This window comes from Bos mutus, chromosome 16, assembly GCF_027580195.1.
Source record: "Bos mutus isolate GX-2022 chromosome 16, NWIPB_WYAK_1.1, whole genome shotgun sequence".
NCBI lineage: Eukaryota > Metazoa > Chordata > Mammalia > Artiodactyla > Bovidae > Bos > Bos mutus.
In genome coordinates this window covers 35,842,245-35,868,730 of record NC_091632.1, presented here as the reverse complement: position 1 = coordinate 35,868,730, position 26,486 = coordinate 35,842,245, and the positions used below count along the sequence as shown (strand labels likewise).

General features: G+C 53.7%; 1 protein-coding gene across 1 annotated transcript; it reads left to right on the top strand.

The window, feature by feature from the left end:
• On the top strand, window positions 1-25,556 carry TTC34 (tetratricopeptide repeat domain 34). The gene is given in 10 exon segments (XM_070385087.1): window positions 1-141; window positions 1,037-1,860; window positions 9,114-9,948; window positions 11,595-11,820; window positions 12,956-13,160; window positions 13,816-13,982; window positions 18,770-18,845; window positions 18,848-19,039; window positions 19,832-20,046; window positions 22,940-25,556. Coding segments are annotated over 9 exon segments (3,225 nt in total). The 5' UTR covers window positions 1-141; window positions 1,037-1,079; the 3' UTR covers window positions 23,468-25,556.
• The last annotated feature ends 930 nt before the right edge of the window (window positions 25,557-26,486 follow it).

Sequence of the window (26,486 nt, the reverse complement as noted above, 5' to 3'; positions counted from 1 at the left end):
TCGACCCCGGCGCTTCTGAGAGCCCAGATCCGCGGACCCTCCGCCGGAGCCGCATCCACCGCCCCTGCTCCTGTCCGCCCCCCAAGTCTGGGTGGCGAGCCTTTTCCTTCCCCGCGCACCCCGCACAGCCTCGGAGCACAGGCGAGTGTGAGCGCGTGTGCACGTTGGGAGCCGCCTGCGTGTGTGCCGTGTGTGTGCATATGCATGTGAGTGCGTGCGTGTGTGCAACGGGTGTGTGTCTGTGTCTGGGTGTGTGTCAGAGAGCAAACATTAGGTGGGGGGCTTGTTTGCAGGCACGTGGGAACCAGGAGAGAAATCCCCAGCCACTGAGCCATTCTTCAGGTGGGAAGGTTTGGTCGCAGAAAGAGGCCTTCTGCAGGATTGGTCCCGGAACTGACCTCAAGAACTGCCCCCCTCACCAGCATGGCTCCCCACCCCACCCAAGAGCTGGCCATGTGCCCCTCACCACTCCAGCCCTACCTGCACCACCCCCTCCCCCCACCTTGCCCAAGTGTGGGAGGTGGGCAGGGCTGTGGTCCTGAGGCTGGAGGTCAGTGGAAACTCAGAGCCCTGAGAAGGCGTAGGGGATGCCTGTGTGACCCAGATTGGCGGTGGGAGGTCCCACCTTCCTGAGCGGCTCTGTGCTAGGAGGGGCAGCAGTTGGAGTGAGGGCCAGAGGTCCCTGACCCCTCAGGTTGCCCGATTCCTCCCCATGTGGATACTCAGAAGTCAGATGTCCATTGAGTGTTGATCACTGAGCGGGGTCATGGCCCCCTCTGCAGAGGAGGAAACTGAGGCCTGGAGGCAAACAGCAACTGGGGGCTGGCCTGGGAGATGTGCCCCAGCCCGGTGGAGACGCCTGCGGGGCAGGCACCCCAGACACCCGTTGGTGGCTGAATTCACCCTGTCTTCATTTGGGGGCTCCGCGCTGACCCTGAGGTCTCAGTAGGAAGGGGAAGGGGGCAGCCCTGAAGCAGGATGGGGGGGCCCATAGGCCAGGTGGGCCATCTATGCACTAACCATACTCCCCCTCCAGGTGCTGTGAGGATGGACATGGGCCCATCGGAGGTGCGGGCGTGATGTCGGCCCAGGAGCTCGTGGCCTGCCTCTGTCGAGAGGGTGACCAGCACCTGGCACTGGGGGAGACCCCGCTGGCCACTGCCTTCTATCTGGCTGCCTTCAGCTGCCACGCTCCCTCGGCCCTGCGGAGTGTCCGAGCCGCCCTGCCCGAGACCCGGGGGTCATCTGTGGTGGCCACCCTAGAGGCCTGGTGCCGAGGTGACAGCCAGATACCAGCCATCCACTGGGACGGCATGGCAGTGGTCTCCCTGACAGGGACCCTGGCCTGTGCCTTCCTGGCCACCCTCTGCCCCGACCACCCTGTTGCAGCCCTGCACTCCCTGGCTGGGCTGCTAGCACACGGGCACCACGGGGAAGTGGTGCGGCGCTGTGGGGTCCTGCTGGACGCCCACTCCCAGCAGAGCCTGGAGTTGCGGCTGACCCGCGCCCTGGCCTGGGTCCTGTCCAGAACACAGGTGCACACCGGGGTGGCCGATTACCTCCAGGCCTTCGTGGAGAGCGCCGACCGGACCGTGGCCTTCGTTCACACGCATCAGCAGCCCTACCTCCCTGCTCTGGTCAGAGCCCTCCAGGACTACATCTCAGAACATCAGGAGGCTGGGGATGGTGCCAACCAACAGGTGACCAACTGCCAGGGACTCCTTGCAGCCCTGGACCCTGAGGGCATCTGGAGCATTACCCTGTCACCTGAAGCCCTGCTCCAGCATGGCAGGTATGAGGACTGCCGGGCAGCCTGCAGCCGGGCCCTGGAGGCCACCCCAACGGGTTGCAGACCCCAAGGTAGGCATGCCCTCCACACCCGCCAAGGACTAGGTCAAAAGTTGCTCCTGCTGTCGCTTCACTGCATGGTTAAGTCCTGCTTATGGTGGGGGAGGGGGTTGTGCTGGCGTTGGGGACACCACAGTGACAAAACGGACAGGCCCCTGACCTTACAGAGCACCAAGAAAAGAACATTTATGCTTTGAGAAAGCACTGTGCGACTATGCAAGGTGCTGTTCTAGCCTGCTGGTCAGGGAAGGCTTCTTGGAGGAGGCATCATTTGAGCTAAGACTGAAGGATTGGCAGCAGAAACAGGATGTGAGAAAGAACTTGGGGTGTCCATGCCACTGAATGGATCCAGCATGGCTGGTAGGGGGTAGTGGGTGGGGGCAGAGGGCAACAGAAGGCTCTAAAGGCAGTAGCCGTGGCTAAGCCCTCTGGCTGAGGACTTTGGATTTTCTCCTCAGAGCAGCAAGAAGTCAGGGAGGTTTTAAACTGGAGTGAGGTATTCTGAGTTGCATTTTTCAAGTCTGTCTGCTGTGCACAGAACATGCCCTGGGGGCCAGACTGAGAAGAGAAACTGCCAGAGGCTGGATGCGGTCCAGGTCTGAGTTATCACTGAGACAGAAATGATAAGACTGGCCGGATGTAGTGATGGCAGGGGCCAGGGGCGGGGGCGGGGGGTGCGCACAGGGAAGATCTTTAAGAGTTCACCTTCAGCAGCTGGATGGCAGAGGACAAAGAAGAGAGGACAGGAAAGGGGGCCTCAGGGGATGGAGACACCCCCAGTTTGAGATGTTGCTCCTGCCCGGAAGTAGTGGGGCCGTGGTTGGGATCACCCAGGAGCCACACACCAGCCTGCCACCCCACTCCCAACTCCCTGCCACCCACTGGCCTCCCTGTGCACATGTGGGGTGGTGGTCGCACCCATTTCTGAAGGTTACTGGGCAGATTCAGTGAAATTGTGTATCAAACCCTGAAAATGGTGTCACCACTAAGTGCTCTCCAATCACCCACTAAGTTCTTCCAAAATGTTCCTAGAGTCCATCAATTGGATGTGTAGTTAGGCAGCTGGACACATGAGCCTTGAGATCCCCTGGTCATGGTCTCAAGGTGTTTGGAAGAGATTGATGGTCATGGTCCAGATCAGGAGAGCCCCCAAGACAGAGTAGGGCAGCTGGACACCTAGAGGCAGGGGCCAGGAGCTGCCACTCAGTGAGCGGACCCATTGCTCAGGTATGAGAAGCATGTGCGCACGGCACTGCACAGCACTGCTGGAAGCTGGATGCAGGATATCCACTCCACCGATGGGGCCACCAAGGGCACACGGAGTGTTCACAGAGGCTGGAATTTGGCCCTCATGTGCTCCTAACTACCCACCACGCTGCTCCCCACAAAAGAGGACCCAGCAAAGGGGACAGGAGGACAAGAACAAGAAGGGAACCAGGAGCCCGCAGGGTGATGACACCTGCATTTATGAGATAAAGAGCTGCCTCTGCCAATCCATGCAGAGGGGGCGGGGCATGTCTGTCCAGTGTGCCTGTGAGGCTCCTGGTGATGCCAAGGTGAGACGGGAACCAGACAGAACTGAAAAGTGAGCAGATTTCTTTCTAGGAATATGCCAGAGCAGACACCCTGCAGTCCTCCTACTATCAATGACCTAAAAATGCTCAACAGAGTCACAACAGAATCCTGAGTAGGAGGCCCTTGGTGCCCAAAGCACAGACACACAGAGGCCTGTGAGCTGGGGTCGTTCAGCAGCTCCCGGGTGAGGGGCAGGTCTGTCACTTTAATGACGAGTAGAGCCCCTGCAGGTGCCTTAGTGGGCACCTGAGGCATTGCCTCTTCTGCAATGCAGAAGATTCACGTTCGATCCCTGGGTCAGAAAGATCCCCTGGAGGAGCGCATGGCAACCCACTCCAGCATTCTTGGCTGGAGAATTCCATGGACAGAGGAGCCTGGCAGGCTATAGTCCATGGAGTCACAAAGAGTTGGACAGGAGTGAGCGACTAAACAAAGAGGGGTTCAGAGGAACCTCTGATTTATAGCCAGTTGGTCAGAAGAACCAGTGACAACCCGGATGTATTGGGGTTCCCTGGTGGCTCAATCAGTAAAGAATCCACCTGCAATGCAGAGATCTGGATTCAATCCCTGACTTGGGAAGACCCCCTGAAGAAGGAAATGGCAACCCCCTCCAGTATTCTTGCCTGGAAAATCCAATGGACAGAGGAGCCTGGCAGGCTACAGTCTACTGGGTTGCAAACATTTGGACACGACTGAAGCAACTGAGCACAAAAAAAAAAAAAAACAGAGCCCCTACGGAAATCCACAGCCTCCAATGGGCTGCAGCCTCGAAGAACATGTTCTGGAAAAACTCTGCTCCCCACCCCCTAGAGACAGCAGGAAGCTGTCTGTCCTGCCTGGGCTCTGACATGGACAGGAGAACCTTCCCTACAAATCACCACCTTAATTAGGCCAAAATCACTTCCATCACTGGGAGCCACCTTATCACACCTGCACAAGCATGGCTTACTATGTGAATGAATGCATTTAGCTATAACAGACTTTTTACAAATGTAGCTTCCTATAACAAATGTATTCTATTCTCAAGGCTACTTATCCAAAGTCCCTGGAAACATTGAACAAGTCTTCCATATTTGGGAATATCCTCAGTCCTTCTTAGTAGATGGAGATACAGGGAAGAGTAGTGCTGGAGAAGACCCTTGAGAGTCCCTTGGACAGCAAGGAGATCAAACCAGTCAATCCTAAAGAAAATCAATCCTGAATATTCTTCAGAAGGACTGATACTGAAGTGGAAGCTCCAATACTATGGCCACCTGATATGAAGAGCTGACTCATTGGAAAAGACCCTGATGCTGGGAAAGATTAAGGGCAGGAGGAGACAGGGGCAACAGAGGATGAGATGGTTGGATGGCATCACCAATTCCATGGACATGAATCTGAGCACACTCTGGGAGAGAGTGAAGGACAGGAGAGCCTGGCATGCTACAGTCCATGGGGTCACGAAGAGTTGGACATGGCTTAGCCACTAAACAGCGACAACAATACAGAGACACTCGATGCATGAGGACAAGACACAGAACAAGAGTCACGTCTCCCCGGGGTCGAAGTTCCCTGACTGCTTATCTTTGGAAAGTCCCTGGCGGCCGTCTCCTGTTTGTTCAAGATTCCTCATTAAGAACTCCTGCGGTAGGTGGGAGACATAGCCATGGTTCACCCAGCATGGAAACAGAGCTGGCTTGGCCTTGAGATTAGCTGGGACCAGCAGAAAACAGTGGAAGTGATGCTGTGTGGTTCTGGAAGCCAGGCTCCATCTCCATCCTCCTGGAACCTCCCCAGTGCCATGCATGGAAGATAACTAGTGAATCACGAGGGCACACACCGGGAAGGAGGCTCAGCCCACGGCCAACACCAAAACCCCAGACACGTGAGTGAGGCCGCCTTCACCTGCCTGCCCAGGCAAGCCACCAGATGGCTTCAGCCACCGAAGTGATCCCCGACAAGACCAACAGAACTGCCAGTTCAGCCCAAATGGAAGAAGAATCATGGCAAATAGAAAACGGTTGTTGCTTTAAGTCACTAGGTGTTGTGGCAATTTGTTGCACAGCAAGAGTGGCTGCTGCAACTGCATGCTGAGTCAAAGCATTGGTTTTTGACGCATCCTTTAACCAAAACTGACTTAAATAATACAGGACTTATAGGGTTATGTTTCCGTAATAATGTAATTTACAACATTCATTCATGGAAGAAAAAAGAAATTAGGGAATAAATTAGGGGAAAGTATTATATAATATTTAACATCTCCAAAACTTAAACAACCAGGAATAGAAGAAAACTTACTTAATTGGAAAAGATAAAATCTATCAAAACCTACCAAAATATCACACTTAATGGTGATATTTTAGAACCAAGAATGTGGTGGATGCCCACTCCCCCATTTATACCTCACTGCACTAGAGATGCTAGCCAATGCAATAAGGGGAAATAATAAGTCTAGAAAGAGATAAAGTAACCATTATTTCAGACAATATGATTAGCTATGTAGAAACCCCAACAGAAACAACAAAAATGTATTAGATATAAGAGTAGAATTTAACAGGAGATACAAAAAGTATTTATGTTTACAAACACCAACAATGAATAGGAGCTTAATGGTTTTACAGTACACCTTTTACTGGAGCAAAAGAAAATAATTTATTTCAATGAGTCATATGACTTTATGGAGAACACTGTAAACATTTATTAAAAGAGAATAAATAATGCCTCTGTAAGCAGAGAGATAGCCAATGTCTACAGATAGAAATATTTGATATGATAGAAGAAGAGCAAAGGGCCAATAAGAGACAAGACAAAGAAGAAGGAGGAAGAGCAGAAAGAGAAGGGGAGTGGGGAGGGATGAAGATGGAGAAGAAGACACTGGTATAGGATTTTCTCTACCAGTTAATACAAAGCTATATGGCTGCAGTCCATGGGGTTGCAAAGAGTCGGACGCGACTGAGTGACTTCACTTTCACTTTTCACTTTTCACTTTCACGCATTGGAGAAGGAAATGGCAACCGACTCCAGTGTTCTTGCCTGGAGAATCCCAGGGACAGGGGAGCCTGGTGGGCTGCCGGTCTATGGGGTCGCACAGAGTCGGACACGACTGAAGTGACTTAGCAGCAGCATACTAATCAATACAGAAAGATACTGACTTAAGAAATAGATGAACTAATAAAACAAATTAGAGAGGCCAGAAACAGACCTATAATTATCTGGAACTTAATATATGAGAGTGAGCATTGCAAAGCTACAGGGGAAAAAAAGAGGACCATGATTCAATGCATAGTACTGATTCTTTACCTCAAATCATGCAAAAAAAAGGTAAATTCCAGGTGAATTATGTTAACAGCTAAGCTTTACATTTTCTAAAAGAAAATATGAGAGACTATCTTAAGGTTCTGTGTACAGCTAGGCTTCTTAAGATGCAAAAGTAATGGAAACAATAAAGAAAAATTTGATACATTTGATTGAATTGAAATTTTTAAACTTCTATTTTGCCCATAATTGTAGAAAATGAGATGACAATCCACAACAGAGTGAAAATATTTGCAAAATATTCAGAGGATAAAAGATGAGTACCCAGAGTATTTGAAGAATTCCTACATATCCATAAGGGAGAAAAAATCAGTACAAGAACTGGCAAATGCATTTCCCAAAAGAGAAAACACAGATGGCTAATAAACATGTGGAAAATATTCAACATCATAGTAATGATACAAATGCAAATTAAAACAATGAGATCCCACTTTCTCTACCCACCAGATTGGCAGCAAAGTATTTTTAAATAAATGAGCCTCACCAGCAATCAGGAAGATGAAAATTAAAAGAACAGTGGTAACATTATAGCATGTTATATCCCCTCACCACCAGATTGTCAAAATTCTTTAATCTAACAATAAAAGATTCTGGATTTCAATAATGTTGAACTAGCTGGACTTCAGTTTTCACTTTCATGCATTGGAGAAGGAAATGGCAACCCACTCCAGTGTTCTTGCCTGAAGAATCCCAGGGACGGGGGAGCCTGGTGGGCTGCCGTCTATGGGGTCACACAGAGTCGGACATGACTGAAGCGACTTAGCAGTGGCGGCGGCAGCAGCAGCTGGACTAAACTGTGTGTCCCACAGATAATTATAAAATTGGGGCAAAATATAAAGTTAAAATATTTGGCAATTGAACAATGACCAAATGCAGGCAGAAACCAGAGACTGACCCTAAAAGATGAAGATTACACAAGGTGAGATTTGTAGTTTTGCAGCTTTTGACTCCTCAATCCATGTAGGACAGAAAGTTGCCATTTTACTCACTTGAGATGTCATATGACAGAAACTAGGGATGAAAAAAGTAGTTGCAAAGTTAGAGGGGAAATCCTAAAAAGGAGAGAGCCACATTCAGGGAGGAAAAGAGATAAGACCCCAAATCCATGTATTGCTGTCCTTCATTGTTCAGTCACTAAGTCATGACCCCATGGACTACAGAACACCAGGCTTCCCTGTCCATCACCAACTCCAAGAACCTGCTCAAACTCATGTCCACCCAGTCAGTGATGCCATCCAACCACCTCATCTTCTGTCATCCCCTTCTCCTCTTGCCTTCAATCTTTCCCAGCATCAGGGTCTTTTCCAGTGAGTAAGCTCTTCACATCAGGTGACCAAAGTATTGGAGTTTCAGCTTCAGCATCTTCCAATGAATATTTAAGGTTAATCCTTTAAGAATGACTGGTTTGGTCTTCTTGAAAGGAGATTAAATCTGTATATTAAATCCACTTAAATCCTTGGCTGTCCACTGACCTGCACACACAGGAGAGACTGGGTTGCCTGAAAAAGCAACAGCTGGAAGCTGCAAGAACTAAATGGGATTTTCAGCTGCTGCCCACTTTAGAAGACAGAATTTGGAGTTTGAACCTAGCCAGTTTCAGTTCAGTTCAGTCACTCAGTCGTGTCCGACTCTTCGAGACCCCATGGACCACAGCACGCCAGGCCTCCCTGTCCATCACCAACTCCTGGACTCTACTCAAACTCATCTCCCATTGAGTTGGTGATGCCATCCAACTGTCTCATCCTCTGTCATCCCCTTCTCCTCCTGCCTTCAATCTTTCCCAGCATCAGGGTCTTTTCAAATAAGTCAGCTCTTCACATCAGGTAGCCAAAGTATTCGAGTTTCAGCTTCAACATCAGTCCTTCCAATGAACACTCATTGCCTGCTAAAACAAAATTCAATTCTCTTCAAAGAAACATAACTGAACCCAGAGTCTCTATAAAAAATCAACCAGATGTCTAGTGTACAATTTTTTAAATTACTAAACATGCAAAGAAACAAAAATAAAAGGTGAGCCACAGTCAGGAGATAAAGAAGTCAACAGAAATTGACCCAGGGATTCCCTGGTGGCTCAGTGGTAAAGAACCCACCTGGCAATGCAGAAGACACAGGTTCAATCCCTGATCCAGGAAGATCCCGCATGCCTCAGAGCAACTAAGCCTGTGTGCCACAACTATTGAACCTGTATTCTAGAGGCCAGGAACTGTCGGAGGGGCTCCCAGCCTCCTGACAGCCCTCATCCTCTTCATGCCCTGTCCTTGGCCACTGAGAGACTCCAGGGGCTTGGCATGAGATGCTTCAGAGGGTCCTCCACTGGAGGGTTGGAGTCTACAGGTGGCTCCCCTGGAGGACATGGCCCAACAGACAGACCAACGCCTCTGGTGTTCTCTCCCCAGGTGAGCGTCTGGCCACCCTGTTGGTCACCCGCGCTGCAGCGACCTTTTTCTTAGACAGCGGGGCCCAAGACCTGCTTCGGGACCTGCACTGGGCCTTCCGCGAGAGCCCCTCGGGGGCTCGGAGGCAGTTCGAGGCCGTGCTCTCCGCCGGGGACCGGGAGCGCTTGCACGCCCAAGTGCAGGAGGCTGCGGACGTGGGCTTCTCCCACTTCCAGGAGACCGTGAGGAGTCGCCCTGAGCTCCGCGAGGACTCTGGCCGTGAGCTGCTGGTTCCGGTGACCCGCGCGCTCCGGGTCCTGTGTCGGGTCGCCCCGCCCGGGGCGCGCCCGGCACTGGGCGCCCGACTGGCCGAGTGCCTGCTGCTGGCAGGGGACGCGGCGGGCGCCCGCGCGCTGTGCGAGCGCTTGCTGCGGCCCTCGCGCACCCAGGACCGCGCCGGGGACCGCGCGCCCCTGATGGCGCTGCGCGGCTTCTGCGCGCTACACTCTGGCGACTCAGGGAGCGCTCAGGAGGACTTCCAGGCGGTGGTGGAGCTGGGACCGCCGCACCTGAGCGGCTGCGTCCGCGCCCTGTGCGGCCGCGGGCTGCTGCGAGTGCTGGCGGGCAGCGCCTTCCTGGGCGCACTGGACTACGTTACCGCCTGCCGCCTAGGCCCCGAGGAAACTCTGCTCGTCACCAAGACCTACGTGCCCTGGAACCAACGGGGGCTGCTCCTGACCGTGCTACGCGAGGAGGGCCGCAAGATGCTGCAGGGGAGGCCAGAGCCACGACCCAAGAGCTGGCGGGGCCGCCGGACTAAGGCCGCGGAGACAGACAGCCACGCTGTGCAGGAAGGGTAAACACTAGCCCCGCACACCCACCTGGGGCTGCTGCTTCATTCTGGTCTGCTCCAAGGTAGTCGGGGTGTGTGCAGTACTAATTTATAGATGAGCAAACAGAGGCAGGGAGTTGCTGGGTGATTTCCCTAAGGCACTGGTCGGGGGTTTAGTCCTGGGGCCCAGATCTTGGATCCTTGGTCCCAAAGGGCAGATACATTATGCACTTAGAAAATCAGAAACTCAAAAATGGAAACGAAAAAAACAGAACTTACCCAGCATCACACTGTTTGCATTCCCTTGTTTCTCTTTGTCCATATAAAATAGAGTTCACAAAACTGAATTTGTGCTCAATATGCAAATATAACCCACGTTTTTACTCACTGGATCATGAACATTTCTTCTGCTGCTACTTACCTTTCTCAGACAGCCTGGTAGCTCATCCTGTGAACATCCCATCAGGGCTTCGGGTATTCCCAGCTCCTCTGCTCTTAGTTATAATGCTACCCAGGTTACATCCAGTCTTGGACTAGTCTGCCCTAAAGATTCAACAGAAGCTGAGCTCTGGGGTCAGAGGGCACAGCTCCCTGTGAGGCCCTTGACCTTGGAGCTGTCCACCTGCCAATCATGCCACACGCTCCAGCCCTGATGCTCCTTCTGCAAATTTTTTCAGCAGCCCAGTAGGTAAACCTGCAGATGTTTTGATTGGCATTTCTCTGGTTGCTGGGAGGTGGTGAGAAGGTATTTTAGCAAAACTAACAACACTGAGCTGGGGGGCCCCTGGTGTGTTTGATGTCAGCATCCTCATCCCTACACCACACACACACACACAGACACACACACACACACACTGGCTTCTTCGGCCCCAGTTCCTTCAATTGCATCGCTTTGATTTGCTGGTAAGGAGGAATTTTCTTGTAGGAGATTTGGGGCCCTTTATATCTGTTCTCTTGCTGCTACTACTAAGTCGCTTCAGTCGTGTCCGACTCTGTGCGACCCCATAGACCGGCAGCCCACCAGGCTTCCCTGTCCCTGGGATTCTCCAGGCAAGAACACTGAAGTGGGTTGCCATTTCCTTCTCCAATGCATGAAAGTGAAAAGTGAAAGTGAAGTCACTCAGTCATGTCCAACTCTAGCGACCTCATGGACTGCAGTCTACCAGGCTCCTCCATCCATGGGATTTTCCAGGCAAGAGTACTGGAGTGGGGTGCCATTGTTGTCTTGGGGACCGTCAATTCCAGGCTCCAGCTGTGTCCCAGTAGGAGCTCAAGCTCATTCCCAAGAGGGCCCCGGGGTCATTCCAAGTGCCGCCTGTGCGTTATCTAGCTCTGCAGACCACACACCTGAGCCCTGCAAGCCCAACACTGTTACCTGTTTTTGCAGAAAAGAAAACTGGGGCAGAGTGGGCTGGGGGTCAGCATACAGCCTCACTTCCTCATCTGTGAAATGCCTGCCCCATAGGCCGGGAGAGGGTCAGAAAGGGCAGCTCCGGGCTCTGCGGCCAGTGAGCAGGCACCCTCCAGCAGAAACCTGGTCTCTGAGATGCAGCAGGAAGGGAGCTGCCTGTACAAGGTGCAGGAAGTAGGATTTGCCTGCAGCCCACCTCCTGGGCAGATGGAAGAGGTATAGGGAAGGGTCAGCTCTCCCCCAGCTGCTCTCTCCACAGGGATGCCCACGGCGTGCACCAGCTGGCCACGCTTCTGATGGAACTGGACACGGAGGATGAGGTTTCGCGCCTCCTGGCAGCTGACGCCCTGTATCGCCTCGGCCGCCTGGACGACGCCCACAAGGCCCTGCTGGCGGCCCTCTCCCGGAGGCCTCAGGCGGCCCCTGTGCTGGCACGGCTGGCCCTGCTGCAGCTCCGGAGGGGATTCTCCTACGATGCCAACCAGGTGAGAGGGCCCCGGCAGGCCACAGCAGGGCAGCTCGACACAGGGCACAGTGCTGTGGAGGGCACCAGGCCCCCACTGGCCCCTCGTTGAACACCCTGCACCCAGACTTGTCCCAGCCCCAGCTTGTCCCAGGCACAGCTTGTCTCAGCCCCAGTTTTGCCACCTCCAGCAGGTCCTCATCTCTCTGACCCTCAGTCTCCTCAACTGTACCCTGGCCTTTCAGGTTCTCATGAGAATTAGCTGCAGGAGGTACCCCAAGGCCCAGCCGACCTCCATCATGCAGTAGCGCTCTGTATTTGCTTTTGTTGTTATGAAGAAAAAGCCATGAGCTGAGTGTCAGCGGAGCTTAGTCCCAAATCTCCCAAGTAAACTAGGCTTGCTGGTGACCCTGTCCCAGGGTGGAGGAGCCCCCAGACTCTCCAGCCCTGCTCTCCTCCCTCGGAGACCACTCTACTCCCAGGAGCGGTGTGACTTCGCCTCCCTCAGGTCCTGTGAGGGCAGAAGATCATGTTCCCAGGGAAGAGATGTCAGACTTTGGGGCAAGGCTGTGGAACCTGTCAGCCTCCTTCTTCCACTCTGGCCTGTTTTGGGCTCTGGTCGCCCTGAGTTGGGCCGTAAGGGTGGGAGGGAAGGATGCTCTGGTCCTGCCTGTCCTGCTCTGGGACCGGCGTCCACACATGTGCAGGAGGCAGGGGCAGCATCGGGTGGGTTTCTGTGAAGTTATGTCCTGCCCCCTCCCTACGCACTCCGCCCAGAGCAGGGACAGGTCCCAGGATCCCTCCTGGTGCCTTCTGAAGGACTCCCCGGGCCTCTGTCACTTTATTAGTTTGAAAGCCCGCTTTCCCTGAAGTTCTCAGACGTGCCGTGCGCAGGTCCGTAAGGCCAGATCTCTGCCTGCCGGTCATGGAGGAGGAGGCGCGGCTTGAGGAGGCTAAGACCACCATCCCTCCTCACCACCACCCCCACCCCAGCCCGAAGTCCCTCCCCCGAGAGCCACGCCCCCATGAGCCACACCTTTGCCTGCCACGCCCCTGCAAGCCGCCTCCCTGAGCCACTCCCCTACGCGGAGGATAGGGGTGGAGCTGTCTGGGCGGGCCTCAGACAGGACCCAGTGGTGACACCCCTTCCCTTGTAGCTGGTGAAAAAGGTGGTCCAGTCCGGGGACACGGCCTGCCTCCAGTCCACCCTGGCCGTCTTCTGTCACGAGGACAGGCAGCTGCTCTGGGGCCACTGCCACGCGAGGGCCCTGGCCATCCTGCGGGCACGACCGGGAGGGGCCGAGGGCGGGGCCCACACCAGGGAGGCCATCGCCTACCTCTCTCTGGCCATCTTTGCCTCAGGTAAGAGCCTCCCGGCCCCCTCCTCCCACCCCCATCCTGCCAGGTACCTGGGGATAAGGGGAGCCTGTGCCGTGTGGAGAAGGGGTGTTGTCAGGCACCAGCGGTCTGAGCACATGCTTGGTTCACAGGTGTTTCATGACTCCTGGTCACCTTCATGCTAGGCCTAGGAGAAGGCCCAGCCAGCTGGGGCCTGAGCTGGGACCCTCCCCTGTATCCTGGGCTCCATACCACACATCCAGGCCCTGAGGGTAGGGGGACCAGGCTGGCACTTTTCACACCTGCAGCCATTCCATGACCAGCTGCTCAGATCCACCTCCCCTCATCTCACCTCAGATGCAGCTGCAGTGCCCCCTCTTCTAGGAAGTCCCCTCGGACTGTCCACCAACTCTCCCAGATACCACCTATCTGGGTTGGGCTCCCAGAGCCAGGCTATGTTCCACAGCCAGGGCCCCCAGGCCAATCCAGACTGCTCCCCAGAGTGTCTTGGTGTGCAGCAGTCTGTGAGCTCCCCAGGTGACCCCAGAGCTGGCGCACCCCTTCCCCCAACCCTTTGGGCACCAGGGTGGGTGCAGAAACTGCTGGGTGAGGGCAGACACGCTGAACCTGGCCGTGCCTGGCAGAGGTCACATTCTGATGCCATGCCCCCTTCCTTCAGGAAATCAGGCCACTGAGTCCCTGCTTGCCCGAGCCCGCTGTTATGGCTTCCTGGGCCAGAAGAAGACGGCCATGTTCGACTTCACCTCCGTGCTGAGGACTGAGCCGGGGAACGCACAGGCGCTGTGCGGCCGGGCACTCCTGCACCTGGCCTTGGATAAGCAGAAGGTACCGGCCCCACGCCCCCCACTTGGGACAGGGCAGGTGGTGGTACTCAGGAGAGGCACTGCCCTCCTTCTCAGACCCCCAGGAGAGAGGACGCAGAGCCAGGCATCGAGTGTGACACATGCATCAAAACCCCGCCTGCTCTGGGGCTCCCGGAGCCTCACCATCACATCCATGGTTTCAGGTAGCCTGTCGCTCTCATCTGAAGAGTCCCTGTGCTCCCAGCATCCATCAGTGTGGATAGATATGCAAGGCCTCGGGCTTACTGGGGGACCCCACCTTAGAGTAAAGACACCTTGGCTGCCTCTTGGGTGCCACCCTCAGCTGTCTATACAGGACCTGTGGTTTCGGGTTGTTGGCTTGCAGGGGCAGGGGTGGGAGGTAGTCCATTGCCAGGCCCAGGGCAGGTACTTTCCACAGAGAAGCTGTGTTCAGAGGCAGCCACAGCCAAACAGCCCTGGACAAGGGCACTTTGCAGCCAAGAGCAATGTCATGGGTGAGAAACTGAAACCAACTGTCTGCTCTGATGCTTCGCTGGGTCAAAGTACACCCAGAGGTAACCAGCCTGCCAGGTTTCTGAATTCCTTAAGGACTGGAGTCCCAGAAGACAAGGAAAAGTGATCCATACAAGATACCACTGGAATGAGAGCATCTGCAGATGGTGCTTCTGCCTGCCAGGGTATCGCGTTTCCCCCGAGGCCACTGGCACCTGGTATCTGTTCCAGCCTGGGCACGCACGTGTGGTTGGGAACCCAGCCCTCTGCAGGGCCTTTCCTGTGCTGGGAAAGCACCTGTGTTCTCAGAGACGGGATTCAGCCAAGAGGCGGACCCCTGGAACCGCGCCCCTGGGTGCTCCCAGCATGCCACCAGCTCCTCTGAGAGGTGCCTCAGAAACATCTCTAAGCAGAGGCTACCCCACCTTGTACCCCCGGACTTCCTCCTCCTGGAGATGGGCTGAGGCCAAGTGCCCACAAGCCCTCCAGCCTTTCACTGAGAGAGAAGCTCTGAGTCAGCCTGCGAGGGTCCAGAATCCAGAACCCTTCTCCCCTACCTCTAACTTTCTGACCAAATCCTGAAACATCTCTGAGCTTTGTTTCAACATCAGTAAAATGGGGGCGGGGGGTGCTTGTTCAAGGTCATCAGATCCTCAGCCGTGAGGTAGAAGTGCTTATTCAAGGCTGTCAGATACTCAGCCTGGTGCCTGCGAGTATGCTCAGCCATGTCCAACTCTTTGAGACCATGTGGACTATAGTCTGCCAGGTTCCTCTGTTCATGGAATTTTCCAAGCAAGAATACTGGAGTGGGTTGCCATATCCTACTCCAGGGGACCTTCCTGACCCAGGGGTCAAATCCACATCTCTTGCCTCTCCTGCATTGGCAGGTAGATTCCTTACAACTGCACCCCCTGGGAAGCCCCATTCAGCCTGGTGCCTGGTCCTCAGTGAGGGCTCCATGGGTGGTAGCTGGAATTCCCATGAGCCAGCACAGAATTGGACTTTTTCCTTGCAAAGGTAACCAGCCAATAGGTTTACCACTGGCCAGCACCAGGGTCAGGTAGGATCCAGGTCATGGTCTAGGGAGGATTAGAGAGGACCATACTTTCATCCAGCCATCTAAGGACTCTGTCTCTCTAAGACCTTGTCCCCTACACACGTGCTCCAGGAGAACTCCATTTCTGGACTTTTAAAGTGTGTGGCTAGAAGGGGTAATAGATACTGGGCTTCTGAAAACAAAATACCTACATAAAATACATGACAACTGTCTTCAGGCCCTGGACAACAGACAGTGAAGACCTGCCATCCCTGAGAGACGGGAAACCACAAAAGGGGAGCCCCAGGGGAGCCCCACAATAACCTGACTTTCTGCCTGGGGAGCCTTTCCTGTTACTCACCAGGAGGTGGGGCAGTCGGCTTGCTGAGCTGAGGAGGCAGAGCCTGGGATTCCTGGCTGGTGCAGTAGCTAAAATTTGCAACGAAGGGCAATGGAGAAACTGGGGCTATGCAGAGGGGCGAAGTCTTCATGGGATTCCAGGTGGGTTCTTGTCTGAACTGATCTGCACATGCAGGGGCCCCACAGAGCTCACAGGTGGCAGGAGATGTTGGAATCCTGACCCCACCAGAGTAGAGACTTTTCTGAATACCTTAGGCACTCAGCTGAGACCATGTCCTAAGTAAAGGTCATGTTTTTAGTCACTGCAGTCACGTCCGACTCTTGTGACCCAATGAATTGTGGCCCGCCAGGCTCTTCTGTCCATGGGATTTCCCAGGTGAGAATACTGGAGTGGGTTGCCATTTCCTTCTTCAGGAGACCTTCCCAACTCAGGGATGGAATCAATGTCTCCTGCTTGACAGGCAGATTTTTTTTACCACTGAGCCACGAGGGAGGCCAAGTCAAGGTCATATTTTAGGACTAAGTTCAAAACTGAAATGGATCTGCCCTCACAAGGAACAAAACCAAATCTAACAGAACCAAAATGAGCCACCAGAATAAAACACAACCTCCGTTATGAGACGGTGACATAGTCCAGACTCTACCATGTACTATCCACAACTTCCAGCCCCAAATCAAAAAACTGCTGAACACACAGAGAACCAGGAAATGTGACCAATAATCAGAAAACTAAGTACTCAATAGAAACAGAACTTGAGATGGTGCAAATGTTGAAACTAATAGCTGCTGCTGCTGCTAAGTCACTTCAGTCGTGTCCAACTCTGTGCAACCCCATAGACAGCAGCCCACCAAGCTCCCCCATCCCTGGGATTCTCCAGGCAAGAACACTGGAGTGGGTTGCCATTTCCTTCTCCAATGCATGAAAGTGAAAAGTGAAAGGGAAGTCGCTCAGTCCTGTCCAACTCTTCGCGACCCCATGGACTGCAGCCTACCAGGCTCCTCTGCCCATGGGATTTTCCAGGCAAGAGTACTGCAGTGGGGTGCCATTGCCTTCTCCTGAAATTAATAGATAAGGGTGTTAAAACAGGGATTATAAACATGTGAAGAACATCAAGGAAAATTTTTCATAATGAATGAACAGATGAAAAATCGTAGCAGAGAAACAGAAACTATAGAGAAGAATCAAGTAGAAATTCTGGAGCTGAAAGGTGTATCTAAAATTTTTAATTTACCAGATGGGCCTAACAGGTGGTTGGAAACTGCCAAAGAAAAGGTTGGTAAAGTTAAGGATGGATCCGTAGAAATTATCCAGTCTGAAGAACAGAGTGGGGGAAACGATTTTCTTCTTAATGAAGGGAGCTTCAGTGACCTCTGGGATGATACCAAGAAGTCCAACATATGTATAACTATAGTCCCAGAGGAGAAACAATGGGACAAATATATGTGCATGTATTTATATTAATATACGTATATGTTGTTGTAAAAGTATTTGAAGAAATAATGCCCAAAAATTTTACAAGAAGCTCAACAAATCCCAAGATGACAAACACAAAGCAGAACCACGCTTGGGCACCCCTTGATCACATTTCTGAAAACAAAAGATAAACAGAACATACTCAAGGCAGCCAGAGAGAAAAAGAAATATTACATATAGTAGAACAACAGTAACAGTCCAACTCAATGGACGTGACTTTGAGCAAACTCCTCGAGATGAAGGACAGGGAAGCCTGGCGTGCTGCAGGCCGGGGGGTTGCAGAGTCAGAGACAACTGAGCAACAGAAAAGCAGTGTGAGCAATGACTGACTTCTCATGGAAACAGTGGAAGCCAGAAGACGATGCTATGCCATTTCTAGAGACACATTTTGTACCTATGGCTTCCCAGGTGACTCAGTGGCCAATGCAGGAAACGCAGGAAACACAGGTTCAATCCCTGGGTCGAGAAGATCCCCTGGAGGAAGAAGTGGAAGCCCACTCCAGTATTCTTGCCTGAAAAACCCCATGGACAGAGCAGCCTGGCTGGCAACACTGTCCATAGGGTCAAAAGAATCGGACATGACTGAGCAACTGAGCAAGCGACTTTGTAACCTATAGGACAACAGCTAGAAAGTGTTAAAGAGAGGCAGAGTTTCTTGTTTTGTTGTGTTGTGTTTTTGTTTTGGCCACAGCGCAGCTTGCAGGATCATAGTTCCCTGACCAGAGATCAAACTTGTGCCCCCTGAAGTAGAATGTAGAGTCCTAACCTCAGGGCAGTCAGGGAATTCCCAAAAACAGGCAGAGTGAAGTGGTTAAAGGAGGAACTAAAATAAAATAATAAACCTTTTCAGTTAACCTAAAAGAAGGTAGAAAAGGAGGGGGAAAGACATCAAAGTACAAAGAAAAGGACAAGTAGAAAACCAACAGGAGGATGGACTGGAGGGCGGTTTCATGGCTCTGGACTCTTGGCCAGGTCAGAGGTCAGATGCAAATGACTCACCGGGGTCAAGGCTCTCCTAAAAGGCCCAGCCTCACCGGACCTCATGTGCTTCCACAGCACCATCAGGGCCTCCAGACTCCTCTTCCCCTCCTCACCTCCGAGCTACAGACTCAGCCCCTGGCCTCTGGCCCTTCTGCTGCCAGCCCAAACCCCACTCTGTGCCATAGCAGGTTCTTGATCAGCATGGCCCTTCTGGGGCTCCAGACCATCACCCCTGTCCAGAACTCTGATACCATTGCTGTAACTTCGCCACATGCTGCCTTGACAGCTTACCCTACAGGCCCTCCTGTTGACTGACCCTCACCCCATGGTGAAAGGGCAGGGACCGGGCCATCTGCCCGTTCTGGTGTCCCCAACACTAGGGCACTGAGAGGAACACAAATATGGGATGACTTCTGCCACCCACCCTGCCCTCCTCCCCTTGCAGGAGGCTGTGGACGACATCCTCTCCGCTCTGAGGCTCAGCCCGAAAACTGCAGTTCCCGAGATCCGCTCTCTGAAGCCAAAGCCCAGGCCCTCATCACCCAGAGCCTCTCCTCCCGCTGCCGGGCCCTCCTGAGTCAGCTGCCGGACACAGGGGCCCGCCTCAGTGACAAGGACGCCCAGAACCTCCTGGCTGCGGGGAAGGCACTGATTGAAATTGATGCCAGGCAGCCCCTCTGGCACATGCTCCTGGCAGATGCGCTCGCTGCGGTGGGTATGTGTCTGTCCAGACACGGGACGTGAGCATCGTCCCTACTCCTCCCATCCTGAACTCTTTCCTGTAAAATGGGAGAAAGAGACCCTGGACTCAGTGGCGTCTAAGGTACCTCCCACCCTGAGTCCCAGAACTTATGCCCTGTTCCCATGTGGGTCCCCTGTGCAGCTTTGTCCACTGGGAGATGAGATGAAGCCATGATGTGGGGTTTTGTGAAAGGCTCAGATGCTTAGGCCTCCTCTTTAATTCATGCATTTATTCAGAAGTTTACAGACTGCCCGGTTCTGGGCGAGACTGTATTAGGCCCACATGTACCAAAACATTGGTCTTTACTGCAAAATCCTGAGAATATTTCAGCGCTAAATTGAACAGGGAGCTCTCTCTGCAACCTGCATTTCCCGGGCATGTCATCATCACTTCCAAGCCTGTGAGGTACCCCCACCAAGGCCTTTGGGGACCCCAGAGGCTGCTCTGATCCCATGCAGCCCTACTCAGGAGAGACAGCAGGTCCTTGGAGTGACCATGGTGAGGGAACTCCAAGTCCTACTGCTCCACCTGGGGGTCATAGAATTTAATGACACCCCCTTGGTGGGGGGCTCGGTCATCAGGTGAAAGGTATCACTTTGCCCCTCTGTTCCCTGCTCCTTCCTTCTGGGACCAAGGCCTTCCATTAACCAGCCACTCCCAGAGCCAGCGCTGAACAAGAAATGCTGTAGTGAGCTTACTTGTGTCCCCCCGCCCCCCACCACCGCCCCAGCCCCACAGTGACTGTCCTTCCCCAATCTCTGACAGGCAGCTTTGAGGAGGCCGGTGCCCATCTGCAAAAAGTCCTGCACCCCACCCCTCCATCAGAGGCAGCCCGCGCCCGGCGTGGGCTGCTCCGGCTCAAGAAGGGGGATGTGGTGGCCGCTGCACAGGACCTGCAGTGCCTTGCAGAGATGGATGCCCAGGACCTCGGCTTCCTGCTGTGTCTCCTGGAGGCTTCGGAGCGGCAGAGCCTCACCCAGGTGGGCACAGCACCCCTCGGAGTCCCCAGCCCAGCCCTTCTCCAGCACCTGAGGTGTGAGACCCCCAGGTCCAGGGCCCTGTGCAGCACTGCAAGCCCCCTGTACAGCACTGCAAGCCCCCTGTACCTGATCAGAAGGCACCTCGGTCTGGCCAGCTCAAGCCCTGACACCCCCAGGGTGTCTTTTTTGTGTAAAACATATAAGTTGACTCAGGGTTGAGAAGAGGGAGGGGACGGCATCCTCAGAGCCAGATTGAGCCAGGCAGGAACACTTGGCCCTCATTGGAACCCTGCCCCAACCCCCTAGTCAGGCCATGTGAGGGACATCCGTCCAGAGAGCAAGCAGGTGAACCCTTAGTGAACTGAAGGGGACCCTGAAGGGATGTTGGGCTGAGGCTCTTTGGGTAGGGGATTTTTCCTTCGGCTGCTCATTTGACAAGAAGGTAAGAGCACATTCCATCAGGCCCTGGGTTGAGCCACTGCCAGCACCATGGCCCTCGCATCTCAGGGGGGTACCACCGTGGTGGGGGGGGGGTTCACCTCAGAGGGTGAAAGTGCAGGAAGACCATGAGACAGGGCAGTGGGGTTGCGAGGCAGTTCTGGAGGTGACATTGCCATGGCAATACAGAGGCCAAGGCAAAAGACTGGAGGCAGGAAAGAATTGGGAGTGTTCAAGAAACAGGTGATCAAAATGCAGCTGGTGTGGAGTACAGGGGAAGGGGCATGAGAGGCTCAGGGTGGGGACAGAGGGAAGGGCCCCTCCCTTCACCTGCTGGAGGCAGAAGCAGCCAGGCAGGTACAGGAGGTGGACTGGGGGAATGCAGACAGCAGAATGGATTTCCCTGCAGTGGCTGAATTTAACCCTTTTTTTTTTATTTTTATTTTTTGAGGAAGCAGGGGACGGGGTGGGCAGTGAAGGGACCAGTAGGTGGTAGAAGCCAAGAGCATCAGCAGGCCAGTCAAGAACCCCTGCACGACCTGGGGCAAGAATTTCACCTCTTTATGCTTCCACAGGCTCTGTCACTCCAGGTGCATCAGGAAAACAGAACCACACTAGGGGTTTCAACGAGGGGTCAGTATGGAAGTTGGCTGGATGGGCATTAGGGACAGAAAGAGCTAAGGGAGCCATGGGCAATGTAGGGGGGCGGCCCTTGTAGTGCTGAGCAGGCCAAAACTGATAGTGAAAGTCGCTCAGTCGTGTCTTTGCGCTCTTTGCGACCCCATGGACTGAATTCTCCAGGCCAGAATACTAGAGTGGGTAGCCTTTCCCTTCTCCAGAGGATCTTCCCAACCCAGGGATCGAACACAGGTCTCTCGCATTGCAGGCAGATTCTTTACCAGTTGAGCTACAAGGGAAGTCAAAGAACTTATCAAAGAAGCCCTGAGCCGACCAAGCAGCGTGTTACCAGGACCGAGAACCAGAGGGGCGGCTGAGAAGCCCAGAGATCTCAGAGGCGGGTCCTGGGCTAGAGTCTCAGATCCCAGAGGAAGGGGAGGAGGGCTGTGAGCTAGGAGAAGGGAGCTAGGTTGAGGTCTCGGAGTTCACAAGACAAGGCTGGGCAAAGGTGTGTCTTCGTGTTCTTAGAAGGGCTGGGCCGGGAGATGAGCGCTGGGCCTGGCCGCCTGGAGACCGGTTTCGTGGCAGCGAGAATTCTTGAGACGCTGGGCCGTTGCTGGGCAACGCGGGCCAACCAGGAAGTGAGACGGAAGTAGTGGCGCCCCGCTTCCGGCGGTACTACGCCTGCGCGGCTGGTGGTGCCTTGTCAGTTTCCACCCCTATTTCGCAGAAGCCGTAGGTGAAGCAAGAAGAAATGGAATACTTGCCCTGGGCCGCGCGAGGGTTTGACTCTCTTGCTGATGCTCTTGACCTCCCCCGTAGAGAGGGCGCTGCACTGAGAGATAGAGTCGCCGATCCTCTGTGGCACGGCCGGGAAGACAAGACCACGCGCTCACCTGCTGGGTGCACTGTGCTTTCCTGGGGACAGGCGGGGGCCGGGAGCGTTGGTATCACCTGACTGCATGGGAGAGGGAGGGACAGCGGGAGAGGCAGCATCTGGTTTGTTCCCCATCAGGCCTTGGGGAGCCACTATGGGTTCTTGAGAGCAGGAGGAGCCAAGGGAGGCAAGCGGATTTATCCGGGGCAGTTGGCGAGGGGAGGTAAGGCATTTTGGCAGGTTTGAAGAATGGGCTTCCTGTACACTCAGAAAAGGAAAGTGAGCCTGGGGGGCAGATGGGTGGCATTGGCCCTTGGAGCTGCTCCACCCAGACTGGGGCGGCCAGGGCCTCAGTCCAGCAGTCCCCAGGGAAAGAGTGCTAGGATGGACAGCGCCCTCTGACCTCTGGTCCTGCCCTGCTGCATCCATGAGCAGAGGGTGAGTCCACCACAGCCTTCCTGGACACACCGGGGGCGCCTGGAGAGTGTCTCCCTGGCCTTGACTCTGGCTCCACTGGGCCTGCGGGAGTGGCTAGTTGGTTAGGGAAGTGAGAAGAGCACTAGCACAGAGCAGACCCTGCCTTTCTGATTTGGGGTCCAGGAGGGGGCTCCGGGAACAGGCTGGACTGAAGGGCATTCGCTGCTGTCCTGGGGCTGGGCAGCCATGTGGGGAGGGGGGAGGCTGGCCGAGGCCCCATCAGAGGGGGAGGAGCAGAGGGAAGAGAGGAGGTCACCCAGGTAAGAGGAGCTGGGACCGCAGGTGGGACAGTAGGGCTATGAGAAGCAGGAGGACACCCAAGCAGGGTGAAGGGATTGCAAGGGGGTGGTCACTGCCCTATGCCTCCATACACTACCCCCCAGAAGAAGCAGACAGCATCTGCATGGGGGAGCGAGCAGCAGCTGGCTGTGCAGGGCTCAGAGGGGATAGCCTGACCTCCCTCCCTCCATCCCCTCTGTGCAGGCTGCAGTCCAGGAAGCTGACACCCTCCTGAACTTGGGACAGCCCCGCCAGGCGCTGGGCTACTGCTCGCTGGCCGTCCTGGCAGGCGGCAGCAGCACCTGTCACCTGCGCCGTCGGGCCACTTGCCTGGCCGAGCTGCGGGAGTTTAGCCGGGCACTTGGGGACCTAGACCACGTGCTCCGAGAGGGCTCAAGGGACAGCGACCTCCAGACACAGGTGGAGGACTTTTGCTCCCGGGGCCGCCTGCTGCTGGGTCTGGGGGATGAGGCTGGGGCTGCGGGGGCCTTCGCCCAGGCCCTCCATCTGGCACCCACCCAGGCCCAGAGCAGCCTGTGGGAGCGGCCAGGCCGGGCTCCAGCCTCCCACATACTCTTGTGCCAGGCGCGGTGTTGCCTGGTTGAGCAACGCTACAGCGAGGCCTGGACGGTGGCAGAGGCCGGCCTGCTGTTGGACCCAGAGCACAGCGGCCTGAAGAGGCTGAAGGCGAGAATCCGGAGGGAGGCGTCCTCTGGCTGCCGGCTCCACTGACCAGCATCCCCAGGCCCAGCTGTGAGGCCACCCTGTCATCATCATTCTTCGACCAGCCCCTGAGGAGGTTGCTTGAGGAGGTGCTCCCCCACCCTCTCCCTCTTCCTAGTCCTGGGTGGGTTGGCAGATGGCCAGCCTCGGGAAGCAGAGGAGAGAGTTCCCCACCTGCCTGGAGCAACCATCCTAGGAAGCTCAGAGCCTCTTCCCTGAACAGCGACCTGGTCCTCAAAGCTGGGGCCCTCTTGGCCCTCTTGGGCCTCAGAGAGAAGTCCTGTTCCTTATCCCTGGCTTGGGACCTGCAGGTTGAGTGGGTTTCAGGCTGGCCCCTCGTAGCCCTGGGGAGATGGTGCCAGCCCAGGAAACCCTTCTCCAGATGTGGAGCAGCCTTTGACCCTGGCCTGACCTCTGGCCAGGTGTCCTGCAGGGCCTGGAGCTCCTCAAAGGCAAAAAACTCTCAAACTGGGCCCAAAAACCTATGCTTTCATCAAGGTTGTTCTCCAGGGAAGCCAGCACCTTGGGAGGATGATATGGCCTCCCTTCCCTGCCAAGCAGAGACACCTGCCCCAAGGGGCCTCCAATGAGCAGAGCAGCCAGGCGTCTACTTGGCATCTGATCTCCTGTCGGATGTAAAGGTGCTTCCTACATAATTAAACTTACCCACTCCCACCACAGTTGGCTTGGAAAACTTCTCCTGGAGGGAGTGGAGAAGTCCAGCCCTGGTCCCATTGCTGTTGGTTTCAAAGAAGCCAGGTCCGAGTTGTGCAGTTTTTCTCTCCTGTTCACGAACACAACTGCTGGACAGGCCATCAAGTAAAGCAAGGGACAGAGGATACATTTGCTCTCCTCCCCCCAAGATGTCCTGCCCTCATCTGTCCACTCAAGGCCAGGCTCATCACAGTGAGCTTGCAGATGCCTGACTCACCACAGCTTCCCAGGAGCTGATGGTCTTGGAAGAGCCCCCAACCAGTCTCCCACCCCCCAGTTCCTCACTGCTGAGCTGGCAGAGACCCCCACCCCGAGTCCTCCCCATCCACTTCCACATGGGCTGGGGGTCGTTACCACATCTGCAGGTCCACGTGAGGCCATATCCCAGCCTCCTGCCATGGCGCCCAAGTGGACAAGAACTCACAGGCCCTGGATGGCCTCCATCATGGCAGAATAATCAGGTGGTTTCAGTGTAAATCAGATTGTCCCCCTAGAACACAGGCTACACCTTGTTTTCTCAAAATCTGAGGTTACCAAGAAATGTTTATGATGTGGTACAGAAAGCATTACCTATTCTCAAGACAATAAAGATGTAAATTGATGTTTTAAAATTCCCTGCAGTTGAAACACCTCTTGGATCCAAAAAGAAATCAAAACTGGAATTGGAGAATATTGGAAAAATAGTTTAAAAAAAAGCAGTCCAGGGGAGCCCCTATGAGTTGCAGTGCCCAGAGGAAAGTTCACATCCTGAGTGCATCACTAGCCAATCAAAATGAAGTGCATCCTAAACTTGAGAAGTTTAAAAAGGACAGTGAAATAGAGGAAATTAACAGGCAGGGATGAATAACAGGAAACAGAAGTTAATGAATTGGGAATAGAAAAGAGAAAGAACTCAAAAATCCAAAATACAGTTCTTTGAAAATCAAACAGATGAACCAGTATCTGACTTAATCTGGAAAGACAGGAGAGGAACAAAGCCACAAAATTTTTAGAAGTAAAAACAGCACACAGGAAATTTAAAGAATCATAAGACATCACTTTTCTCACCTCTGTGCAAATAAATTTGAAGACCTGGATAAAATGTGTTGGTTCCCAGGAAAATATTATTTAACTGAACTGACTCCAGAGTAGATGTAACAATTGCACAGGACAATTATCGCGGAGGGAAAAGAGAAGGTGGTTAGGGAGCTTCCCCCAAAACAGCTCCAGTTCCAGATGGTGTCGGGGAGATCTGCCAGCCTTTAAAGAACAGTCAGCTCGTAATTGCTTTAAACTCCTTCACAGCCAAGGAAAAGAAGAAAAGCTTCCAAGTTATTTTTTTCTGTTGAAGGATAGTTGATTTACAATACTGTGTTAGTTTCTGGGGCTCAGCAAAGAGATTCCGTTACACGTATATATGTATATGTATTCTTTTTTTCTATCCTTTTCCATTATAGTTTTTTATTACAAAATACCAAATATAGTTCCCTTCCAAGTTTTTTTTTTTTTTAGAAAGCATAATCTCAATCAAATGAAAGCCACAAACCCATTTCATTTACAAATTATCAGTTCAGAAACACTAAATGAAGTGCCAACAAACCTGAATTCAACAAAATGTTCGACAGCAACATACATGGGAATGCAAGGGTTTTTCAAAATCAGGAAATGTGTTTGTATAGTTAACCACAGAAATACTTAAAGTAAGTTCTGTGACCCTACCGGAGGCTGTATCAGAGGCATGGGTCATGAATGATAAGTCCTCTCCAACATGTCACCTCCCTGCGCCCTTGGGTTCCTTCCTCTACGTTACACAGGAGAGGTTCTAGCATCTCAGCTTCATTGGCCCACCAGGCTCCTCTCCCGTGAATGTCCCAGGCAAGAATACTGGAATTATTGCCATTTCCTTGCCATTTCCTCTTCTAGGCAATCATCCCAACCCAGGGATCCAACCCATGCCTCTTGCATCACCTGCTTTGGCAGGCGATTCTTCACCGCTGAACCCCAGGGGAGCCCATAGCCAAAACACAAATTTAGACTCTCTGGCTGGTGCACCTATGTGAATGGTGCCAGCCCAGCTCAGTGCTGTGCTCCCTCCACTGTGGTCTGACACCCCTGACCCGACCCGGCATAATCCCCAGGATTCTTGGCGTTGATTAATTATGTCTTGAAATTGTTTGGATCTATTACTGTAAGTTGTTTTATTCTGGGTTGGACCCTATACTCGCCCCCACCCTAAGCATGCAGAGATTGGACCGTACTTGTGGGTCTGAGGGCTAACTATGGACATCGAGTAGAATGAGCAGCCTCTTTCTAAGTATCTGGTCCACAGGAGGTT